This window comes from Canis aureus, chromosome 7 (genome assembly GCF_053574225.1).
Source record: "Canis aureus isolate CA01 chromosome 7, VMU_Caureus_v.1.0, whole genome shotgun sequence".
Classification (NCBI taxonomy): Eukaryota; Metazoa; Chordata; class Mammalia; order Carnivora; family Canidae; genus Canis; species Canis aureus.
The window spans coordinates 66,242,169-66,265,026 of NC_135617.1; the positions used below are offsets into that span (position 1 = coordinate 66,242,169).

General features: G+C 42.3%; 1 protein-coding gene across 2 annotated transcripts in view; it reads right to left on the reverse strand.

Annotated features, from left to right (window-relative positions):
* RNF8 (ring finger protein 8) overlaps positions 1–22,858 on the reverse strand; it is a 57,137-nt gene that overhangs the window by 31,255 nt on the left and 3,024 nt on the right. For both annotated transcript variants that reach the window (XM_077904187.1, XM_077904188.1), the window contains exons 2-6: positions 18,727–18,855; positions 7,306–8,046; positions 4,982–5,044; positions 2,304–2,393; positions 342–449 (exon numbers count right to left, since the gene is read on the reverse strand). In XM_077904187.1, coding sequence (XP_077760313.1) covers positions 342–449; positions 2,304–2,393; positions 4,982–5,044; positions 7,306–8,046; positions 18,727–18,855 — 1,131 coding nt within the window. The remainder of the gene's footprint in view (positions 1–341; positions 450–2,303; positions 2,394–4,981; positions 5,045–7,305; positions 8,047–18,726; positions 18,856–22,858) is intronic.

The following is a 22,858-nucleotide window of genomic DNA, read 5'->3' on the forward strand; positions in this document are numbered from 1 at the left end:
TATAGAGTAGCTTTACACCGATACTTCAAAAATCTAATACCATGTGGCCCTGTTTTCTCCCAACACCAAAGAAATACAGGCTTTACTGCAGCTAAAAATAGTGATTGTACCAAATAAACACTCAACATCACGCAAAATGAGAAAAAGATCAGTGAAGGTGAAGAAAACTACAAAAACAAATGAGATATGGCCATCTCTCGAGGTCACTTTGAAGTCAAGTAACTACAACAGATTCCTAGAATAAAAATCGCTTCAGAATGTTTCCCTAGGGCAGAACCTGTGTAGCTGAGGCTCCGTGCGGTAGAGAGAACAAAAAGGCATGAGCCACTGCTTATAATTACCTCAATGAAGTATTCTGAGCAAATAATACACTGGAGCTCATTCTCTAGCACATCATTCACGTGGCTAAGGACTTCCTCCTTCTGGGCTTGCATCTTCTCCTTCTCTTCCTGAAAAGACACACAACCCCACCTGTCATTTGGGGGAACCGACGAGAATGCAAAACAGGACAGGGAGCAATTGTTTGGAATAATATTCAGGACTCTAAATAAAAAATTCAACCTGGCACAGCAACATGATACTAAAACTCTTTCCCTAAGGGTTATGGCTTCTCAGAACTGCTTTCTGATACAGGGCACTGTCTTCCTTTCTTTCCTCTCTCCACTTCTTCTGCATTTGCACCACAGGTTCTGTCTCCTTTCCCAGAACCAAATGAGAAAAACTGAAGGTAGCATACTCAGCACACCAACCACCCAAGACCAGAATGAGGCTTTATGTATCCTATAACCAATGGCAGTTTAGAGGTGATATAAAATCATCTCAAGCAACCAAGAACTCACTGGACATGAAAGCAGACATGAAAAACACTCCATAGAGGCAGGAAGCCTGAATTAATTTATAAGGCCCCCTGTATTCCTTGCAGCTGCCTCTTCTGCAAAATAAGGATGTTATTTATACTCCCTGGAGGCAGGGGGCTGATTGGGATCTAAGCTGTATGATGCTTGCCACCTCCTCCTCCTGTAGGTCTGCAGTCCAATTTCCCTTTCCTTTCCCCAAGAGGTCAGACCACTTGTGGACACACTTTTGGGGGTGGGGATGCTAGGTGTTTTCTCTTGCTTCTAATTTAGCACCTCATCCCCAGACCAAAAGTGTCAGAAGCCCCTGAAGGGAAAGGAAAGGCCATTTAGGATATATCTGAGGGGCTGATTAATTTTTCATCTTTTTTTTATCTCTTCTAATCAAAGTAAAGACTGTACACTGCTTTGGGCAGCAAAGAGGTCTGGACCCATTTTAACTAAAGTCAAGTTCCCTGAAAACTTAAAAACTGCTAGGTTTAAAAAGATGTGGTGGTTTTCTGGGAATTAAGAAAGAAGGTACTATGTGATTTAAACAAAAGATAAAGATCTCAAACTAAATGAAAGTTGAATCTCCTTTCTGTATTCTGCTCCAGGCCTGTCTGGATAGGGAAGGGTAGGCTGAGAGATGTAGTCAGCCTCAGGTACTGGTTTCATGTCAAAGGTTCCAAACTGATGGCCTGTGGACTGCATGTGGCTGGCAGATTTGTTTAGTTTGGTCCTGATGGTATTTAAAACAAAACAAAACAAAACAAAAACAAAAACAAAAAACCACAATCCCTTGAATTTGTTGCTAATATTTGAAAACTGAAATAGTTCACATAAACATTTGGATTTCCATCTTCCGTGGAAAAGTCAGAAGATCTGACAACAGTGGGCCTGCATTTCTGGATGGCAACAGCTGGCTCCAGGAAAGAAGAGCTGCCTCTTGGTGGTGGGAGCAGGAAAGGGGGCAGAGAGCGCCCCTTGCTAGTGTGCCTCTGTCTTCACAGCTCCCTACTCCGATCTTGTACCCAGGTCACTTCACTCACTTCTACTACCAGTCTACCCTGGTGGGCACCTAAGTCTATAACTCCCAATTTAAGCATTCCAGTGATTTGATGTGGGGAATAATTACCCACATGCATCAGAACGAACGGTTTTTTGACTGTATCACTCCTTAGCCCGTGTCAGTGAAACACTCTGAAGGAATATCTACCACAACCAAAGGACTAGACTGCAGGGTGAGAGTCTCATTCCCAACACTTCGCTTCTAAATGAGGGAAAGAAAAGAATGTTGTCTTAGAGGCAGACCCTTCAATAGGCCTGAATAATTTTACAGATTATTTCCCCCGAGGCAGGGAACCACCATAATCTCTCTCTTCATTCACCATAGCAACCCTTGCACTGTTGAAAATGCTGAGTTGCATGTACTAACCAAATTCTAAACCTTCATCTTCTTTCTAGTACCTTGGTCTGTTCCAATTCTTTGTTCTTGGCTTGAATGATTGCTTCAAAGTCCTTCTTGCTGCGATTTAGCTCTTCCATTAGAGCCCGATGCTGCAGAAACACAGCAGATACATATTCAAGATGAGCTTATACTGCATCTTTCCTTTTAGCCATACACTAGCTGCTCCCTCCATCAGTGGCTTTGGTTCAAGGAATCAATGGATTGGCATTTCAAGAATGTCTTTGTTCCTTCAGAACACTTACCTGCTGGTTTTTTTTTTTTTTTTTTCAGGGAATGGGGCAGCTAAAAAGGGAGGTCATCAAATCCACTAATCCCTCTGGAAATAACCCAACCTCAACTGCCATCCAAATCAACTGAAGAACTTACATTGCCTTCCAGAGAGTCTGATTCTGTAGGTTTGGCTGGGGGCCCAGGAATGTGGATTTTTAAAAAGCCACTCTCAAGTGATTCTGGGAACCAATGCTCAAGAGCTGGTAAGTAAATGTGAGGCTACCCAGTACTGGGCATGGCTTTTAAGAAATAATCAGGGAGAAATGGGATTTCTAGATAATCATTTTCGTTGAAATAAAAAAGACCTTCAACCTATTTATTCTATAAATCACATACTACGTGCTTGTAAGGCAGTGCTGCCTGAACCCTGCCTATGTCTTCTGGAAGTAGACACACCCAAGAGCTAACAGCTCAATCATTGTGACTAACTGCCTACACTGAATGTCAAGAGATTCTACTTCTATAAAAATTTCTGAGCACCATTGTTTTAAATATAGCTTACACTTTCTCACCTCAAATCCTTTCTTAAAGAAGGTGGAGTAAAGGTAAGTATTTCTGAAAAGATATTACCCAAGAAAACGAATTTTAAAATGTGGGTCTCGGGCAGCCTGGGGGGCTCAGCGGTTTAGCACCGCCTTCAGCCGAGGCGTGATCCTGGAGTCTGGGGATCGAGTCCCACATCGGGCTCCCTGCACAGAGCCTGCTTCTCCCTCTGCCTGTGTCTCTGCCTCTCTCTCTCTCTCTATCTCTCATGAATAAATAAATAAAATCTTTAAAAAATAAAAAATAATAAATCACTGGGCAGCCCTGGTGGCGCAGCAGTTTGGTGCCGCCTGCAGCCTGGGGTGTGATCCTGGAGACCTGGGATCAAGTCCCACATCGGGCTCCCTGCATGGAGCCTGCTTCTCCCTCTCCCTGTGTCTATGAATAAAGAAATAAAATCTTAAAAAAATAAATAAATAAAATAAAATGTGGGTCTCCCCCCCCCCCCAAAAAAAGCAGCTATATCAGAAGGCATTCATCTTGACTACTGATTAGATGTATGTGCCTAGCTTACTCATCTATAAAAATGGGAAAACAGGTGCCCCTCCTACATCAGTGTTAAGAAATGAAATAACAGATAAGAAAGCATCTGGAAAAGTTTTTAAAGCTTTATGTAAATGCAAGTTTTTGTAATTGCCTAGAAAATAAAAAAGAATTGCTACAGAGGGAACAACAGAGTGGACCGAAAAACCACCATTGTTTCGGTTGAGAGAGTGATTATGTCCCCTAGGCATGTTATTATAACCATGACCTAAAAGTATCACATTTTTAGACTAATGAACAGAGACTGGCCAAGTACCTCATGCTAAATGTTTTCCTGCCTCTCAGGGGTGGGTTAAGGGGCTGTGGGTACAAGGTACTCTGTGATCCCCAGGGATTTCCAAGTAGCAGAATCTTACTCTTTTCCAGTCAATTTCAAAACAGTATCTCAATACAATTTAATAATGCTCTAAACAAGGATTATGCCTAGCTTCCCACCCTAGAAAATAAACAAGCTTAGAAAATAAAATTCCAAAAAGATTGAATTAATTTTCACCCAATTCTTTTCAAGGCTATTTGTGTACCCCTTAGGGAAATCAAAGCAGGCATCCCTCTCTGAGCTTACAATAATATGGGGCTGTTAGCACTCTGAGAAGGTTGGGAGGTAGATATGCAATAAAAGAACAGAAGGATAAATTCTAATGCAATTACTCACTCTTCTCAAGGAGATTTAAACCATCCCACTAACTCCCTGACAAAACTTGCATCAAACTACTGATCATGAACATATAAAGGACAGAAGACAGAGCAGGCTTCAAAGATGCAAAACAGCTTGTGAAAAATAATCAGCTGATAGTCAAGTTACATGAAATAAACGGCAGGCCATCTTTGAGGGGCATCTTATACCTGTGAGCTTTGCCCTTCAGTGAATCAATCACTATGTTTGCTGACTGTTAAACTGCATTCTCAACCTGACCTAAAACACTTAATTGGAACATTCCTGAATGGTTTCTGGATGGCTTCAGCTCAGGGACAGTAAGGTAATAAAGGCCCTTGCAGGTCCTGGTGGCCAAGTCAGAGCTTAAAATTCCCCTCTGCTGCCCTCACCTTTCTAGAAGTGCAGCCACTTCCCCAGACAGCTTCCTAATTGCTACAGGCTTCGTCCCATCTTCACTAGAGCAATGCCTGCTCAGATGAAGATGTAAGTTTTCATGCTGAGGTCTGGCATGTCTGTGAGGCCAAATCTCTGACCTGATGGTGTGAGCAGCTGCTGTTTGCAGACTGGAGATGCCGCAGAGGTGTGTGCTAAGCAGAAGAGGCAGCCAGTGGCCATGTGAAGACCCAGCCCACTACAATCTCTGTACAGCGGCAAGAGAGAAGTTACCTCCTGCAGCGCCTGGGCCAGCTGTTGCTTCAGGTCCTCTTCTCCTTGATCCTTCTCCAAACCCTGCAAAGCCAAAAACAACATAGAAAGTTTCCCTGCAGGGAGGGGCAGAAGAGAAACAAAATCTAGCAATAGGCAGAGCAGACTGTCTTCTGTAAGCATCTACAAACAACAGAGGGCAGGGGGCGGGTGGAAAACCTCCTGTTTTACTTCAGGTTGTTGGCAGTAAGGGATTTGAGCAGAGTGAACTACTCAGGCACTGGACACCCTGGGGCTGTCACCGTCAAGCTACCACTCAGGTTGTTCTGGAAAGAACCCTGGGCTAATACTCCAAGTCTCCTTCACTGGCTAACACCATGACTGCCAGAGAGATGTAAACTGAGAGCTTCTAAGCCATCAAAAACCTAAACTCAGATATAACCCACTACGTTGACACTCATAATTTCCATCACATTACTTCCCTAGATTCTGGCCGCCTCATCTCTTAGTGTGATTCTCTATCACTTATTCTCCTTGCTGGAACTTACGCTCTGTTTCCTCCAACCACCCCTTTGATGTGGATGCCTTCCACATCACCACTACACTATGTCCAGCACCTTCTATAAGGCATTCTGGGCCCTTCCTCTTTAAGAATTACCTACCCATTTAATATGCTAACTGGAAATTATCCTCTAATTTAAATATATTCACTTAAAACTATTCTGATTATTTTATGTGTATAATACATCTTGTCTTTTCAACAAGATTGATTTCTTAATAGCAAAAACCATTTATTAAGTATCTTTATAACCACCTAAACTCCCAAGTATAGTACACCAGACAACAGTAGGTACTAAAGAAAAGAAAAAAAAAATCTGTGTGAAGAAGCAACAGTTAAATGAGCTTCTGAACAAGTAGTAGGAGTAGAATAAATCCTTAGGGCTTGGTGGCAGAGGGAAAAGCAGCTCATAAACAAAGAACTAGATACATTTCACCATGAGCTATATATATATATGACCCTCAAATACCCCAAGAGAATTTCTGCTTTTCTTTACCATTTTAATATAGAAAAGATTTTACAGCTATATCCTGAAGCATGCCCAAAGCAGCCACAAACTTTAATTAATAGTAACTCTTGTTCCTGGACACATTAGCCTTTAAAGAGGGTTCTGCTCTGGGGAGCGTGTCATACACTAAATATGTAAAGATGAACCTCCCTCTATTAGCTTCAAGAACTAGTCCAGGCTGGCAAGCGAAGCAAAAAGGTATGACATAAGCAAACAGTGTATACCCTTAGAAAGACCTATTTAATCCATGGCCTTTACTAATGCTACCAGTTCAAGGGGGTAGCAGAGATTAGAATGAAATTTATAAATTGTTCAGAAATAAGCCAACACTACTGGTTGTTCCTTGCCCTGAGCAAAGTAAACAAAACAGAAAAGCTTATTCACTTCAATCCTGATTGGTCCTTTTTATTTCTAAGTCAACAATGGGGAATTCTTGACATTCAGTATTACCTGAGCAAGTAGGTAGGAGTAAAACGTGTGCTTCTTGCCAGATGGGAACTGACATTTTGAGCAGGGACCAAGATCAGCTCTAGCCTAGAAGCTTTGTGCAAGAGCTTGTCATCTAGGTAAATGACTCAGGGATGGGGACACATTTGGTCTTACCCTGACACAGCTAAGACAATCATTATTCTACCTTCCCCCTCAACGCACTGGGGAAGGTGGCTTACCACTCAACTCAACAACAGAGTCACAGTATACCTTCCCCTCCCGCACTGGATGCTCAGGATAGAAACAAAAAAACATTTTCTGCCTTTCTAGACTCCCACTTCTAAGTTAGCTACAGAGTTAACTATCAGAGCTAGTGGCCAGGTACAAGGGCCAGGTACAAGGGCAGGTACAAGGGTTACCATCTGACCCACTGCTGCCTTGGGCTAAGTGGTTTGGCTTTGACACAGAAAAGAAAGGCAAGGATCACTATTGGTTTAACTGGAATGTACTATGATTCTGTGGCATCCTGACCTTCATCCAACCTCTCTCTGAATCTGCTTCAGTTCTCACGTGTCTCAGCTTTATATCCTGAGTTATATCCTGGCTGGCTCTAACAGTCACCTTACGCATCATGGCACCCAAACCCTGGCTCTTGATCATCATGCTAAAGCCTTAACCCTGTACTCTATCCCCTTCTCCCACCTCAAAGTCCTTTGTCCTCATTCCATCTCCTGTCCCTAGCACTCAGCATGTAGTTTCTAACACAGAAACAGTGAGCTGTGGCCATAGGCTCACCAAGGGCCCACCCACCCCTGAGGAGCATTGGTGTCCTTCTCTCATGTGTGGTACCTGGAGATGCTGCTCCTCTTCTTGGAAAGTCTTCTCTAGCTGTTCCACTCTGGCCTGCTGCTGGGCCTGCTCTGCACACAGCTGGGACTGTAAGTCCTGCAGTTCCTTCTCCATTTTCACAATTTTCTTTGAGTTCCCTTTTTGGGTCTGCCTTTTCACATTCAGGACAGCTACCTGTTTTTCCTGCATTTGTGTTTTCAGCTTCAGAATCCTGGACATAGTCACCTTGAACAGCTCTAAGCTGCTCTGAGATGCTGAAGGATTTGAGGCTTTCTGCTTCTTATGATGAAGCGCTACGACTTTTGTGGAGGAAGGGTAAACATGAGCATCTGTGGCCTTCTCACTTAGCTCAAGAGATGTCAACTTAGGATCCAAATATTCAGAAGGCTGACTGGCCACCTCACCTTTTCCATGAGATTTCACCGGCTGACCAGGTTTGTAAGACACTTTACTTATTTTGGATTTCAAATGTGAGGGGCCTTCAGCTCCAGGACCCTCCAATTCATCCAAACTGAATTTCCTTTTAGTTCTCAAACCCCTATTTTTTCCTATAATCTGATCATTCTTTGGAGCAAGACAAGGATACATCCTCTCCCAGTCTTCTTCAGTAACTTCATACTCATACTCCGCATTCTCCTTATTCTCTAGAGGTACCCCGAGCTGGATGTGGTCTCCTTTATGGATAGAATAGACCTTTAAAGGTTCTAGACGTTCTTTGTTCAGCCAAACACCATTCAGACTCTGGAGAAAGGGAAAGAAAGACAAAATAAGCTTCATGATTTTCCTCTTAACGGAATTTGTCTCCTGCTGCTGCAAAACCTTCTGCCTTTTCAGACGGAAAACCCTTGAGAAAAAATAGGAAAAGTTCATAAACCATCACCCTTAGAAATATCATTCTTCAAATAGTGCTGGCTTTTTACCTACATTTCACATTCATGCCTCCACAGAAAACTGCTGGTAAAACAGGCAGGAATCACCTTATTACTAGCAGATGAATTACTCAAATGCAGCAGCATTAAAATAAACTGCAATTGAATAGCTCCTATTGACCTAAACTGGGGGCAATGGCCCAAGACTGGAAAAATGGCTATTAGCGAAGGAAGCAGCATCTAATAATGAGGTTCAAAAGATAGGCTTAGCTAGGAAAGTCACACAAGCACTGTCTCTGAATGTGGCTCCTGAACACATTGGTAAGTGAGCAAAGCACTTCTCAGTACACATAAACCTAAAAAGAGTGTATCAGTACCTCATACTGGGGTCAAACTGCAGGTAGGATCTAACCCAATTAATAGCACCAGAGGTCCAGTGGGGAACACAGCCTCATGGTTAAGAACTGGAGCTCTGGCTCAGACAGACTTGAGTTCATAGCCCAAATGCACCACCTTGGGTTCATTAGTTGCCTGGCCTTCAGCAATTTACTTAAACTCCGTGTCTCAGTTGTGTCTGCAAAATAGGGATAGTAACAGTTCCCAACTCATACTGCTCTGTGAGGAATGAATGAAATAATACATGTAAAACACTAAGCACAGTGACTCACATATAATAAATGCTTGAAAAATATTTACTTTAGTGATTTAAATTAACCACAGTGTAGGGGTTAAGAGCATGGATGCTGGAGTCACACTGCCTAGACTTGTAATCTGGCTTCATCATATAATAACTGTGTGACTCTAGGTAACTTTCTTAGCCTCTCCATGCCCCAGTTACCACATCTATAAAATGGAGGATAATAATAGTCTCTCCCTCATGGAGTTTGTGTAGATTTAATGAGACGACATATGTAATATACTTAGAAAAGTGCCTGGCACATGGTAAGCATTATATAAGTGTTCACTACTATTATTATGTTCTGGCTCAATCGACTTATCAACAGTCATTTCAATTCTATGCTCAGCATCTTGCAAGGTAAATACACTGGGCACAAAAGTAGAAGATATGAAAACAACTTTTAGCAGCTGACTATGGAAAGGAAAACACAAGGGCACACATAAGTAAATGTGGGATAACACAGCACAACCTATAAATGTAAAGGACTATCATGAAGAGCTGGCTAGAGATCTCAAGAGATGCTAAATGGAGATGGCAGGTTCTAAAACAGATGTGAAACAAATGCAGGATTTAAAGTTTAAAGAGACAAGTGTGGGGGAGGGGCGGACACGCCTGGCTGGCACAGTCACAAAAGCATGCGACTAATGATTTTGGGGTCATGGGTTTGAGCCCCACGCTGGGTGTAGAGATGACTTAAATAAACTCAGAAGGGAGGGAGAGAGGAAAAAGAAAAGAGGGATCCCTGGGTGGCACAGCGGTTTGGCGCCTGCCTTTGGCCCAGGGCGCGATCCTGGAGACCCGGGATCGAATCCCACATCAGGCTCCCGGTGCTTGGAGCCTGCTTCTCCCTCTGCCTATGTCTCTGCCTCTCTCTCTCCCTCTCTCTCTGTGACTATCATAAATAATAAATAAAAAAAAATATATTAAAAAAAAAAAGAAAAAGAAAAAGAAAAGAGGAGAAAAGAAGACAAGTGGACTTTTTAACTCATATTAAGAACTTATATTTGGGAGACAGGCCAGAGATGAAGGTCACAACAACTGAATTGGGACTAAGACTACATTAAAGTTAGTAATTATAGCTACTTCCTCACAGCTAGAAAAGATATCTGGTCAACCCAAATATGGGGGATGGAGGCTTGACCACAAGGCACGGAGTATAAAGACTATAGAGACTGGATCTCAGCTCTAGACCCTTGTTTCTTGTTTTATATTACCTGGTTGGGATTGGGGAAAGGGAGAGAAAAATGAACATAGATACATAAAGATTGGCTTTAACTCACTGCTTTGGGCCTAACCTGGCTTATCTGGCTAACCTTCTCCCAATTTTCCTATTCATATTCAGCATGAGAAATAACAAGACTGATCAGTCCTGCTGACTTCTGAAACAACACTAGCAGAAATAAAAAGGCCAAAAGATTCTCTTTGAGAACAGTTCTATGGCAGATTATAGATTAGACACCGGAAAAAGGTCTCAGGGAAAGTAATATAACACAGGAGGTCACCTATTGCCATGGCATAGATATTTAAGAAAAATCTCAAAGACAAAGTTAAATAAGAAGGTTACAGAAGCAGTCCAAGTCTAGAGCAAACAAGAAACTCCTAAAAAGCTGGGGTAAACTTTCAAGAGATACTACAAACCCTCCAATTGGTCTTCTATAGTAACCTGCCTCTTTCAGAGCCCTTTAGATCCAGAAAATAAACTTCAAAATGTTCCCATCCCATTCTACCCTTGGATCCCTCTGATTATCCATTCATCATTCCTTGGTGACATCTAGTGGTATACTTTGCCCTGAATCAGGTCTGTTCACAAGGTGCCTGTAGTAAAGGCTGGAAATACCATGACTGTGTAAGTACAATCCAGTACTGCCCAGGATATGACCTAAAATGAAACAGTTTAGGGCAGCCCGGGTGGCTCAGTGGTTTAGTGCCTCCTTCGGCCCAGGGTGTGATCCTGGAGACCCGAGATCGAGTCCCACATCGGGCTCTCTGCATGGAGCCTGCTTCTCCCTCTGCCTCTCTCTGTGTCTCTCATAAATAAATAAATAAAATCTTTTAAAAAATAATAAAATGAAATGGTTTAAATAAATCAAACGGTGTTCAAGCCTTTCTTGATGTTGGTTTTCACAATCCCCATTTTAAGCACTGAGAGCAGCAGCAAAGTGATAACCAAAGAAAAGCCTGCCCAGTGACTCTTAGCCATTAATGGGGGGAAAAGATAGGAGAGGGATGCCTGGGTGGGTCAGCGGTTGAGGGTCTGCCTCTGGCTCAGGGCCTGATCCCGAATTCCCAGGATTGAGTCCTTGCATGGAGCCTGCTTCTCCTCCATCTGCCTGTGTCTCTGCCTCTCTCTGTCTCTCATGAATAAATAAATTTAAAAAAAGGATAACCTGCACCCACTTAAACACCAATTACTTTACTTGATGGTCAATCTCTTTCCAGCATTTTTTTCTTTCTTTCTTCTTTCTTTCTTTCTTCTTTCTTTTTTTTTTTTTTTTTTTATTTATGATAGGCACACAGTGAGAGAGAGAGGCAGAGACATAGGCAGAGGGAGAAGCAGGCTCCATGCACCGGGAGCCCGATGTGGGATTCGATCCCGGGTCTCCAGGATTGCGCCCTGGGCCAAAGGCAGGCGCCAAACCGCTGCGCCACCCAGGGATCCCTCTTTCCAGCATTTTTAATCAGTTGTTGAGGCCAGTGGAAACCCAAAGCCAATAGGCAATGTTTTCTTGCTCTTCACCAAATGATTTATATAGCCCAGTGGTTCTCAATCATTTTTTTTTAATATTTTTAAATTTTTTTAAAATTTTTATTTATTTATGATAGTCACAGAGAGAGAGAGAGAGAGGCAGAGACACAGGCAGAGGGAGAAGCAGGCTCCATGCACCGGGAGCCCGATGTGGGACTCGATCCCGGGTCTCCGGGATGGCGCCCTGGGCCAAAGGCAGGCGCCAAACCGCTGCGCCACCCAGGGATCCCTCAATCTTAATTATACAGTGAAATCACCTGGTAATGTTTATAAAAGAAACACTGGCTGGATTTATTGGTCTGAGATGGAGACTAGGATTTTTAAAGTCAGGTTTATATAAGTGTGTAATTTGTACCAAGACACAGTGCCCCTTTACAGTCAACCCTTCATTTATTCCCAGGCAACTACTCATTCTCTGCCCTACTCAGGTTTGCCTTTTCCAGAATGTTGTATAAATGGAATCACACAGAGGACGCCTGGGTGGCTCAGTAGTTGAGCGTCTGCCTTTGGCTCAGGGCATGATTCCAATCTGGAGATGGAGTCCTGCATCGGGCTCCCTGTGAGGAGCCTGCTTCTCCCTCTGCCTATGTCTCTACCTCTCTCTGTGTCTCATGAATAAATAAATAAAACTCTTTAAATAAATAAATGGAATCACAAGAATGCACCTGTTTGAGCCTGGCTTCCTTCAGTTAGCATAATAACTTTAAGACTTATCCACTTTGTTGCATTAACAATAGTTTGGGGGCAGCCCGGGTGGCTCAGCGGTTTAGCGCCGCCTTCAGTCCAGGGCGTGATCCTGGAGACCCGGGATCGAGTCCCACACATTGGGCTCCCTGCATGGAGCTGCTTCTCCCTGTGCCTGTGTCTCTGCCTCTCTCTCTGTGTCTCTCATGAGTAAATAAATAAAACCTTTAAAAAACAAAAAAACACAACAGTTTGGTATTTTTATTGCTAAATAGCATTCCGGGATACAGGCATATCAGTTTGTTTATCCATTCCCTAGTTTATTTTTTTAGTTTCTGGTGATTATGTGTAAAGCCACCAGAAACATTCACATATAGGGTTCTGTGAGATAAGTTTTCATTAATTTGGGGAACAGGGACAGGAATGCTAGGCAGTGTATGTTTAACTGTAAGAAACAGCCAGACTGGGAAAAAAAAGAAGAAACGAAAGAGTTTGCTTCTACTCTCTGCTCTCTGCCATGTGAAAATGAAACAAGAAGACAGTCATCTTTGGGGCCCCTGGGTGGCACAGTTGGCTAAGCATCTGATTCTTGATTTTGGCTCAGATCATAACCTCAGGGTTTTGAGACTGAGCCCCTGTTGGGCTCCATGTTGGGTGTGGACCCTGCTGAAGATTCTCTCTCTCCCTCTCCAGCTCCCTTCGAGAAAAAAAAGAAAAAAAAAAAAAAAGACAGCCATCTTCAAACCAAGAATAAGTTCTCATCAGAAACCAAACCTGGGTATCCCTGGGTGGTGCAGCGGTTTGGCGCCTGCCTTTGGCCCAGGGCACGATCCTGGAGACCCGGGATCGAATCCCACGTCAGGCTCCCGGTGCATGGAGCCTGCTTCTCCCTCTGCCTATGTCTCTGCCTCTCTCTCTGTCTCTCTCTGTGTGACTATCATAAATAAATAAATTAAAAAAAAAAAAAAGAAAAGAAACCAAACCTGGCTGATCACTGATTTTGATGCCTGCCAACCTCCTGAACTATAAGAAATAAATGTTTCTTCTTGAAAAACAAAACAAAACAAAAAAACTCTGCCAAACTGTTTTTCAAAGTGGTGGTATCGTTGTGTATTCTCATCTGCAGTGGTTAAGGGTTCCAGCTACTCTGCATGCTCAGCAGCACTTGGTATTAGAAATTCTTTATTATATAATATACAAACATAAAAGTACATAAATCATAAATGTACAACTAGATGAATAATCACAAAGTGAACATCTCAGTGTAACTACCACAAGGTTAAAAAAAAATTCCACATTCTCAGCATCCCAGAACACCCCGCCCTCTCCCTTCCCTCTAGTCACTAAGCCCCTCCCCCTCCATAAAGGGACTACTAGTCTGGCTTAACATGACACACTAGTTTTGACAATTATATAAATGACATCATATAACAAGTATTCTTCTGTGTCTTCTTTCACACAATATTGTTTGTGAGATTTATCCATGCCGTTGGATATAGTTCATTCATTCATTCTAGTACAGTGTTTCACTATAAAACTGTATCTAGGGCAGCCCCGGTGGCACAGCAATTTAGCGCCGCCTGCAGCCCAGGGTGTGATCCTGGAGACCGGGGATTGAGTCCCATATCAGGCTCCTTGCATGGAGCCTGCTTCTCCCTCTGCCTGTGTCTCTGCCTCTCTCTCTCTGTTTCTCATGAATAAATAAATTTAAAAAAACTTTTTTTTAAAAAAAAGACTGTATCTACTGTTGATGAACACTTGGGTTGTTTCCTTGGTAGTGAAAATATTGTCATGAGGTGTGTATATATATATACCTCGTAACTAATAAATAATGCCAAATAATTTTTTATAATGGTTGTGCCAATTTATAGTTCTATCCAAAGACTATTTGCCCCCATCCTTACTAATGCCTGGCATTGTCAATATTTAATTTTAGCCACTCTGGCAGATAGGTAGTGGTATCCCATTGTGGTTTTATTTTTTTTTTTTTTTTTTTTTTTTAAAGATTTTATTTATTTATTCATGATAGTCACACAGAGAGAGAGAGAGAGAGAGAGGCAGAGACACAGGCAGAGGGAGAAGCAGGCTCCATGCAGGGAGCCCGATGTGGGATTCGATCCCGGGTCTCCAGGATCGCGCCCTGGGCCAAAGGCAGGCGCCAAACCGCTGCGCCACCCAGGGATCCCTCCCATTGTGGTTTTAATTTGCATTTCCCTGATCACTAAAGAGGCTGAACAACTTCTCATGGATACTGAACATTTGGATATAATCTTTTGTGAAGTGCCTGGCTCTTGCCCATTTTCAAAACTGGGTTATCTTTCTTTTTCTTATTGATTTGGAGTTCTGTACATATTCAAACATAAGTCCTTCATCGGTTATGTGTGGCAATTATCTCACTCCTGAGTTTGCCTTTCATTCTCTGAATGGTGTCTTTTGATGAATGGGGGTTAATTTTAATGTGATACCAGCAGTATTTTTTCAAAGAACCCCAGGTAAGCACAAAAACTGGAAAAGGGGTTGAGAGTCACTGCTCTAGCTGCTGGAAGACCAGAAGCTGAACTGTCCCAAGCAACAAGGATTGTTCATAGATAGTCTGATTCATCACAGACATTAAATGCCAGAGCATACAGAAGCATGAAGGCAGGAATCACCAGGGAGCAGACGAGTAACAACATGAGAGGAGGAGAAGAATGAGAAAGGTTCAAACAACATGCCTGAGTCTCGAGGACTTGACACAAGCAAACCCAATAAGGCATTTTAGGCTGACTCTAAAACAACCAATTTTCTGAAAGAGCTAGACATCAATACATAAGATGAGCTATCTGAAGAGCTTTTCAACTGAAATGTACACAACTACAACATTTGTGTGCAGAGTCAGCAGTCCTCCAAGGTTTTTCTTTCTTTAAGTCAATTTAAAACTAAAATTGCATTTGTTGCAATTTTTGGATCTGTACTTAAGCTTTCAGTTTCTGGCCATTCCAGCATATAAGAGAGACCATTTAATGAAGAAAGAGTGTAGTTCTGAGTTTTGAATGATTAGAAATCTCTACCTCTTAAAAAGACTTGGCAAATGACTTCAAATATGACCAAAACAATAATGTCCTGCACCTGAAATTCAAATCCTTCATCAGACTGCTGCCAAGGCATCATGCCAGAAAAGAAGCCACAAAGAAAAGGAACATCTGTTAAGGAGGGGGAAAAAGGCGGGAGGAGTGCTTTTACCTGTAAGAACAGTTGCTACATCAAACATTTGAGTCACGGCTTCTCTTAAAAATCAGTTACCTCACAAATGGAATTAGAGCTAAGAGGCTTAAACCAGAAAAGACTTGGAAGAATCAAGAGCCTACCTTCCCTCTGTATTATCGGTCTGAGACCTAAGAGAGGAGTCTCGTGGTAACAACAGCCCTAGAAGAAAGGGTACACAGGTACACAGCAGACCCTGGACAGCAACCCCAGAAGTACAGTCTTGATCTGTGGCTGGCACGGGCTGCCTCTGTGACCCTGAGGCTGATGTTCAGGGAACACTAAAATCAGCGGGTGGCTTCCCTACTTCTCAAAATCTGCTATCCCATACATGGAGTACATCCAAACTGCACATAATCAAGGAGAGAAGCACCACAGAACTCACCTAATACCACAACCCCATTTCTCAGCCAACTTTGATAAGGAAAACATCTTTTTCTAAGGTGGTCTGAAATAAGCGATTGCAGGGGGCTTTAAAAGCTGGCCTCTATGACTTAAATATGCATCATTAATTTTTTTTAAAATCATACAACCAGTACAGGTTTCCCCTGCTGTCCAAAAGTAGTGTTCCCATGAAGCCTTTCTTCATAAGCCAACGGTGTAAAAGCAAAGAAGCAATTACCATTAACTTATATGGAAATATTTTTTTATTGTTCCCAGATCCAAAACATAACCTCTCTTAGGCTTTTCTGATACCTCAGGACATCACTTGATAACAGATGCACAAAATAAATCGAGATTATTAAAGCACAGATGCTCGCAGACATAGTTCAAAACTATGGCACCTTGATGCTGAGATGTTGAGTGCAGTTCCCTGGGAAAGACCTTAGCAGGGCCACTCTCAATGCTCTGCTGCGCACTGCCTCTATAACAGCTCACTGCAAAACAAATGTTAAATGCTATTTTTGCCCTTTTTTGGTACAAGTGAAAATCCTCTTCCAATTTCTTTTCACTAGCAAATACAGGCACCAAAGTAGGTGTTTTGTAAAAGCAAAGTGTAGGATGGATAATATGAACTTTCCAAAAGCAGGGCATAAAGCAAATCAGTATACTTACTTCACTGGTGTTTGACAATAGCACATAGTAGAGACTTATTTATGTTTGAGCCCTGGCTCATTCACTCATTCAACCACTCAGTTAGAAGGCCCCGGGCAAGTCAATTTATCTCTCTGGGCCTCAGATCCATCTGTTCCCAGAAGAGGTTAAACTTGATCATCTCTGAGGCTCCCTTTTCAGTGCCAATCTCTATTCTGCTCATAATACCTTGCCAAGAGTGCCAAAACAATTTACTCAGCACTTATACCCTCTCCTTCCACACAGTGCCAACTCAACTTAATCCTAATCAGGAAGGTAGTTCTCAACAGCTTAATCTAGCAGGTTATTATGTTTTGTTTTTTTTTTTTTTTTTAAGATTTTCCTTATTTGAGAGAGAGAGAGAGAATGGGGTGGGGTGGGGAGAGGAAGGGCAGAGGGAGAGGGAGAAGCAGGCTCCCCACAGAATAGGGAGCCCTGATATGGGACTTCATCCCAGGACCCTGGAATCACAACCTGAGCCAAAGGCAGATGCTTAACCAACTGAGCCACCCACGCACCCAAATCCAGCAGTTTTAAGCCTGCCTGCAGGATACCAAGTGTAATAAGAAATACATATTGGGTCTTCATCTCTTTTTCTAGCACAGAGCTTCTAAAAACTTTTGGAATTTCCTAAGTGGTGAGACAGAAAAGTGTCTTTTGTTATGTTGATGATGCAACTCTCAGTTCACCTATGAATGGGGTCTAACTGCTAGGATAACCAACCCTGTGACTCGAGGATTGAAAACTTTCAGTCCGGGCCCTCAACCTCCTGAGAGGAGAGAAGGGCTGGACACCGAATTGATCACCAATGGCCAATGATTTCATCAATCATGCTATGTAAGAGAGCCTCCATAAAAACTCAAAAGGATGGGTTCAGAGAGCTTCTGGGTTGGTGACTGCATGCATGGAGGTGTTGAGTGGGACACCCAGACAGGATGTGAAAGCTTTGTGCTCTTTCCTGAATACCTTGCCCTACACATCTCTTCCATCTGGATGTTCATCTGTATCCTTTATCCTATCCTTTCATAATAAACCGGTACAGAAGCAAATGTTTCCCTGAGTTCTGTGAGCCAGTTTGGCTAATTAATCAAATCCAAAGGGGGGGAGGAGGTCACTAGAACCGGTTGGTTTCAGCTGGTTAGAAGTACAAGTAAACAGTTTAGACTTGTGACTAGCATCTGAAGTCCAAGGAAGGACGTGTCCTTAGAGCCTCCGATCTATAGCCGCTGGTCAGAAGAGTACGTGTTAACCTGTGGAATCTGATGCTATCAGAACTGAGGTGATAGCAGGACACTGGTGTCCCAAGCACTGCTTGGTGGTATGAGGGTAACCCCTACACACCTCAGAACTGGTCTCATACCATTCACTACCCTTCCTTCTAACAGATGTCTTTACAAGCCTTCCAACCAGAGCAGTGGAAGATGGTGTCTGAAGACATTTCCTACTTCCTAATGCCTTAGCTGTCAACATTGGAATTTTTCTCAGTGCACAGTCTCTATTTTCATAGTATCCCTAGGTGCTTGTATATCTGTACTTTAGGTATTTCCTAATTGCTAATGTAAACACACTATTTTTCACCTCCCTTAGTATTCACACCAGACCAGTGATTTTCAAATTTGTTTAAAGTAGAAAAGTCCTTTATTCGAAGGAAATCTTCCGCAAAACACAAATATGTAAAACGGATTAATAGGAGGGTGGGAGTCTGATGGAAAGGAATAGGGAAGGGAAGGAGCTAAGTGCAGTCAGCTCAACTCCTTCCTCCTCTGAACCACAGGTGTATTCCAGAATATTCATCAGATTCCCCAGGTCTTCGGATCTATGACTCACAAAGGCCAATTCCTCCAGTAACTTACTCTAGTTTCTGGAGCAGGACCTACTGCCCCACTTCAGGTGTTTCTTCAAAGTAATGAACTTTCATTCAAGTTATTAGAAATCATTTTGGCATAATCTAATCTCTGGTAGCATAGAGAAATGATTGTCTATGCGGAAGACAACTGGGTGGCTACAGGAGCGGATAACTTTCGGACCTCTCAATTTTGTATTCTGTATTATGCACACACAAAAAAGTAACTTAAAACTAAACGAAAATTCAGTAAAAGTCATTAAGCATCTATGTATTCCTGTACCTTGTTATCCATAATTGTCCACTGGCCCTCGACGTTCTGCTTCAAAACACAGTGGTTTCGGGAAATCATCAGAGGGCAGATTTTTGATACCAGTTGGTATGTGACACCAAATCCTCGCCCTATAGTCACCTAGGAAGACAACAATGTAAGAGACATAATCGGTCATTTTGCTGCAAAGGGACGTCCTTTACAATCTTGTCAACCAGCAATATTCACATGTCTTGACTTATGAAACCAGCCTCTTGTGAAACCCAAAGAACTTGGCAGCTATCTCCTTCAGCTATCACGAGGGCCACCAGGTAGAAAAAGGCAAGAAGTTCTGGTAAGGAGACAGCTGAATGAAGTTAATTATGGAATGTCAGAGCTGGGAGGACCTTGACCTTTCATCGTAAGATGGAGAAATCCTTTCTACACACCCTCTTCAACTAGTCTTAAACACTACCAAGAACTACAGCCTTTATACAAGGCAGTCCTTCCAATTTTTCAATGGCCCTGACTTGGCATCTTTCTCCCTATAAATTCCATCCTTTGGCCCTGGCTCTGCCCTGAACACCATGAGAAAATCTCCAATCCCCCTTCCGCTTGACAGCTGTAAAGTGTCTACATAGTCTTCTCTTTTCGTAGCCCTATGTTCCCAGTTACTTCAAACCTAACTCCCATGGCATGGGTTTGCATCTCTTTGCTATCCTAATAGATCTGTGAAGAGACTCCTGGTTTATTTTTATTCCTAGATGCCACATTAAAAAAATAATTTTTATAACACAGTCAAATGCAAGCATCACTTTCCCAGTTCTAGATATCATCACTGGAGCATATAAACTGCATTAGCTTTCATAGCAGATCTGTCATGCTGCCAATGTATCCTCAGGCTTAGGAATGATTAAATTTCTTGGTCTAACCCTCCTCCAAGAATTGCTATGCTAAGTCATGTCTCTTCTGTCCTATACTTGACTAGTTGGTAAATTTGGATTCGAGTGCAGGACCTTACATTGATTCCTGTTAAATTTCATCTTGTTAGTTCAGCCTATCACATGAACTTGTCAAGACCTTCTGAATTTTTAATCTGCCATCAGACATACTCAATATCCCTTCCAGCTTCGACTTATCCAACAAATTGATATGAAGCCTTATGTACATTCATTTAAGACACAGATAAAAAGATTGAAACAGGATGTAGCCAAAGGCAAAACTCCCAAGAAAGCCTAGTAAACATTATACCACATAATCTGGGTACACCTTTAACCAGTGTAATTCAATCAAAAGTCTTTGCACCGAGTCCATATTTTCTATCTTATCCTTGAATACAGCATGAGAGCCTCTGGAAAAGGTTGCAAAAGAAGTCTCAATTCTTTTTTTTTTTTTTTTTAATTTTATTTATTTATTCATGAGAGACACACACAGAGAAAGAGAGGCAGAGACACAGGCATTGGGAGAAGCAGGCTCCATGCAGGGAGCCCGACGTGGGACTCGATCCCAGGTCTCCAGGATCACACCCTGGGCTGAAGGCGGCGCTAAACTGCTGAGCCACCCAGGCTGCCCAAGAAGCCTCACTTCTCACCTACCATACATTTTTGATGGACCAGTCGAGTTTATGATAACCCTGTCAAGGGAGAAAATGAAATTCTCCTGAAATCCAGATCTTAGAATGTCCTGTTTATTCTTCTTGGCCTACAAGCCACCTCTATAATGACTTGATACCAGTTGGTATGTGACACCAAATCCTATAGCACAACAACCTTAGCTGGGAACATTAAGCCAAATGGTCTGTGGTTTTCGAAAAGCTACCCATTTTGTTCCTTTTGAAAGTCTTTCAGAATCATGCCTGTCTTCCTCAGTCCCTCAAAGACCCCCATGACACTCCTTGTCCCTCCAATCTGTTCTTCCCCTATAACTCTCATCTCAGTAACTGACACTACCATCCAAGCAACTGCTTAGCCCCAAACTGGAAGCCATCTTTGATTCTTCTCATATTCAAATCAGCAGTAAATTCTACTGGTTGTAATTCAAATATATTCTAAATCTGTTCAATTCTCTTAATCTCTATGGCCAATACCTTAGTCCAAACAACGTGATCGCCAGCTGTTTTTGCTCCTGCCCTGTACTCCCTCACTCAGACCAACTTCATTCTTCACACAGCAGTTGGAGTGGTAACGTAAAAACTTTAAATCAGACCATTTCCCTTCTTTCCAAACTATATTAACAATCCACTCTTCCTTCCATAGCCTACAAGGCCTGAATGTCCTAACCCCCTCCAATTCTTTGGTCTTATACCACAGTCAGAAACATCACTACCGGAGGGCCTCCTTTTCTCCAGTCCCTTCTACTTAGAAGTCTTCTCTGAGACATCTGCATGGGCTCCTTCTCATCTTTCAAGTTTCAGCTCCTCAAAGGCCTGCCCTGATTACCCTAAAGTTGTTGCTTGCTCCCTCCCCTACCATTGTATTCCTTAATGTTGTTAGCATGCATTTGTCACAATCCAAAATCATTGTTTGCTTTACCTATTCCCCACCCCTTACTAGAATATAAATTTCATAAACAGGGACTTATCTATCTTGTGTACCACTCTATCTCTGTACAGACAACAGAGCTTAGTAAGTGTGAGTGAATGGAAGAATAGAGCTTGGGAGTCCTCCCAGATTCTAGGATGAGCATTTTTTTAGGTCAGAAGTTGGAAATTGGGTTATTACCACTAGAAACTACAGAGCAGCAGCCAGGAACTTACAATCTGACTTAATTTCTTCAGTTTTTTGAACAGCTAGCCAGAAATTCCACTTACTATCCAAGTTCCTCTGAATTTTCATATATATATATATCCTTTATATATACATATATCCTTTAAAAATGGAATGTTTAGGGGCATCTGGCTGGCTGGGCCCTAGGGCATGTGCCTCTCGATCTCAGGGTTGCCTCTTGATCACAAGGGTTGTGAGTTCAAGCCCATGTTGGGCATGCAGCCTACTTAAAATAATTAATTTTAAAAAATTTTAAAGATGGAACGTTTAAGGATTTATCTGTCATTCTGGAGGAGTAAGAATTTTCATGTAGGCAGCTTTCTTTCTTTTTTTTTTTTAATATTTTTATTTGAAAGAGAGCTGAGCAGGGAGACTGATGTGGGGCTTGATCTCACAACCCTGAGATCATGATCTGAGCTGAAATCAAGAGTCAGCTGCTTAACCAACTGAGCCACCGAGGCACCCTGGTAGCTTTATTTCTAATAAAGGAAGTATTCCATATTCATTTTAATACTTGAGAGGAGACAGTATTGCCATTGTGAGCTGTCTGGATAAAGTATTATAGAAAAGGAAGATGAGTGCCTTTTCTGAAATAGCCTCCTACAGAATCTGAATCCAGGGAAGTAAGGAACGACTCTTTTTTCACCCTTCCCTTTATTGTCTGGTCCTACAATTTACCTAGGTATAGCAAAGAGTCTGGTGAACTTATCTGGATATCCCAGCATCGTTTGCACATAAAAGTAAGTTTCCCTGTGAGAACTGAGTGCCAACAAATCATCAATGCAAAACTTGAGGGTTGTTTCAATTTACAACAGTTTTGCAAGCCATTGTCCTTACCCACCTTCACATTCCAAAAGAACAGTAACATTTAACTAAGTATTTTATAAGACTGTGTTTGAGTGTGGAACATTTGCAGGGCTCAAATTAAGAAATACATGTAAAAGCCCAAGCCCGAAACAAAGTAAAGTACAGCTACTAATGTTCAGGTGTTAATATCTTCATTTGTTGGGGATCCCTGGGTGGCTCAGCGATTTAGCACCTCCTTTGGCCTGGGCGTGATCCTGGAGTCCTGGGATCAAGTCCCATATCAGGCTCCCAGCATGGAGCCTGCTTCTCCCTCCTCCTGTGTCTCTACCTCTCTCTCTCTCTATGTCTATCATAAATAAATAAAGAAATCTTAAAAAAAAAAAAAGTAAAAAAAAAAAAAAAAAACCTTCATTTGTTAAACTTCTCAAAGGTAAATGCTTCTGGAAAAAGCCAGGAAGGGAAAGGTCAGTGCTCAAACGAAAATAATCTGTGCCTAGGGGTGCCTGCGTGGCTCAGGAGGTAAAGCATCCAACTCTGTTTTGGCTCAGGTCATGATCTTGAGGTGGTGAAATGGAGCCCAAGTCCAGCTCTGT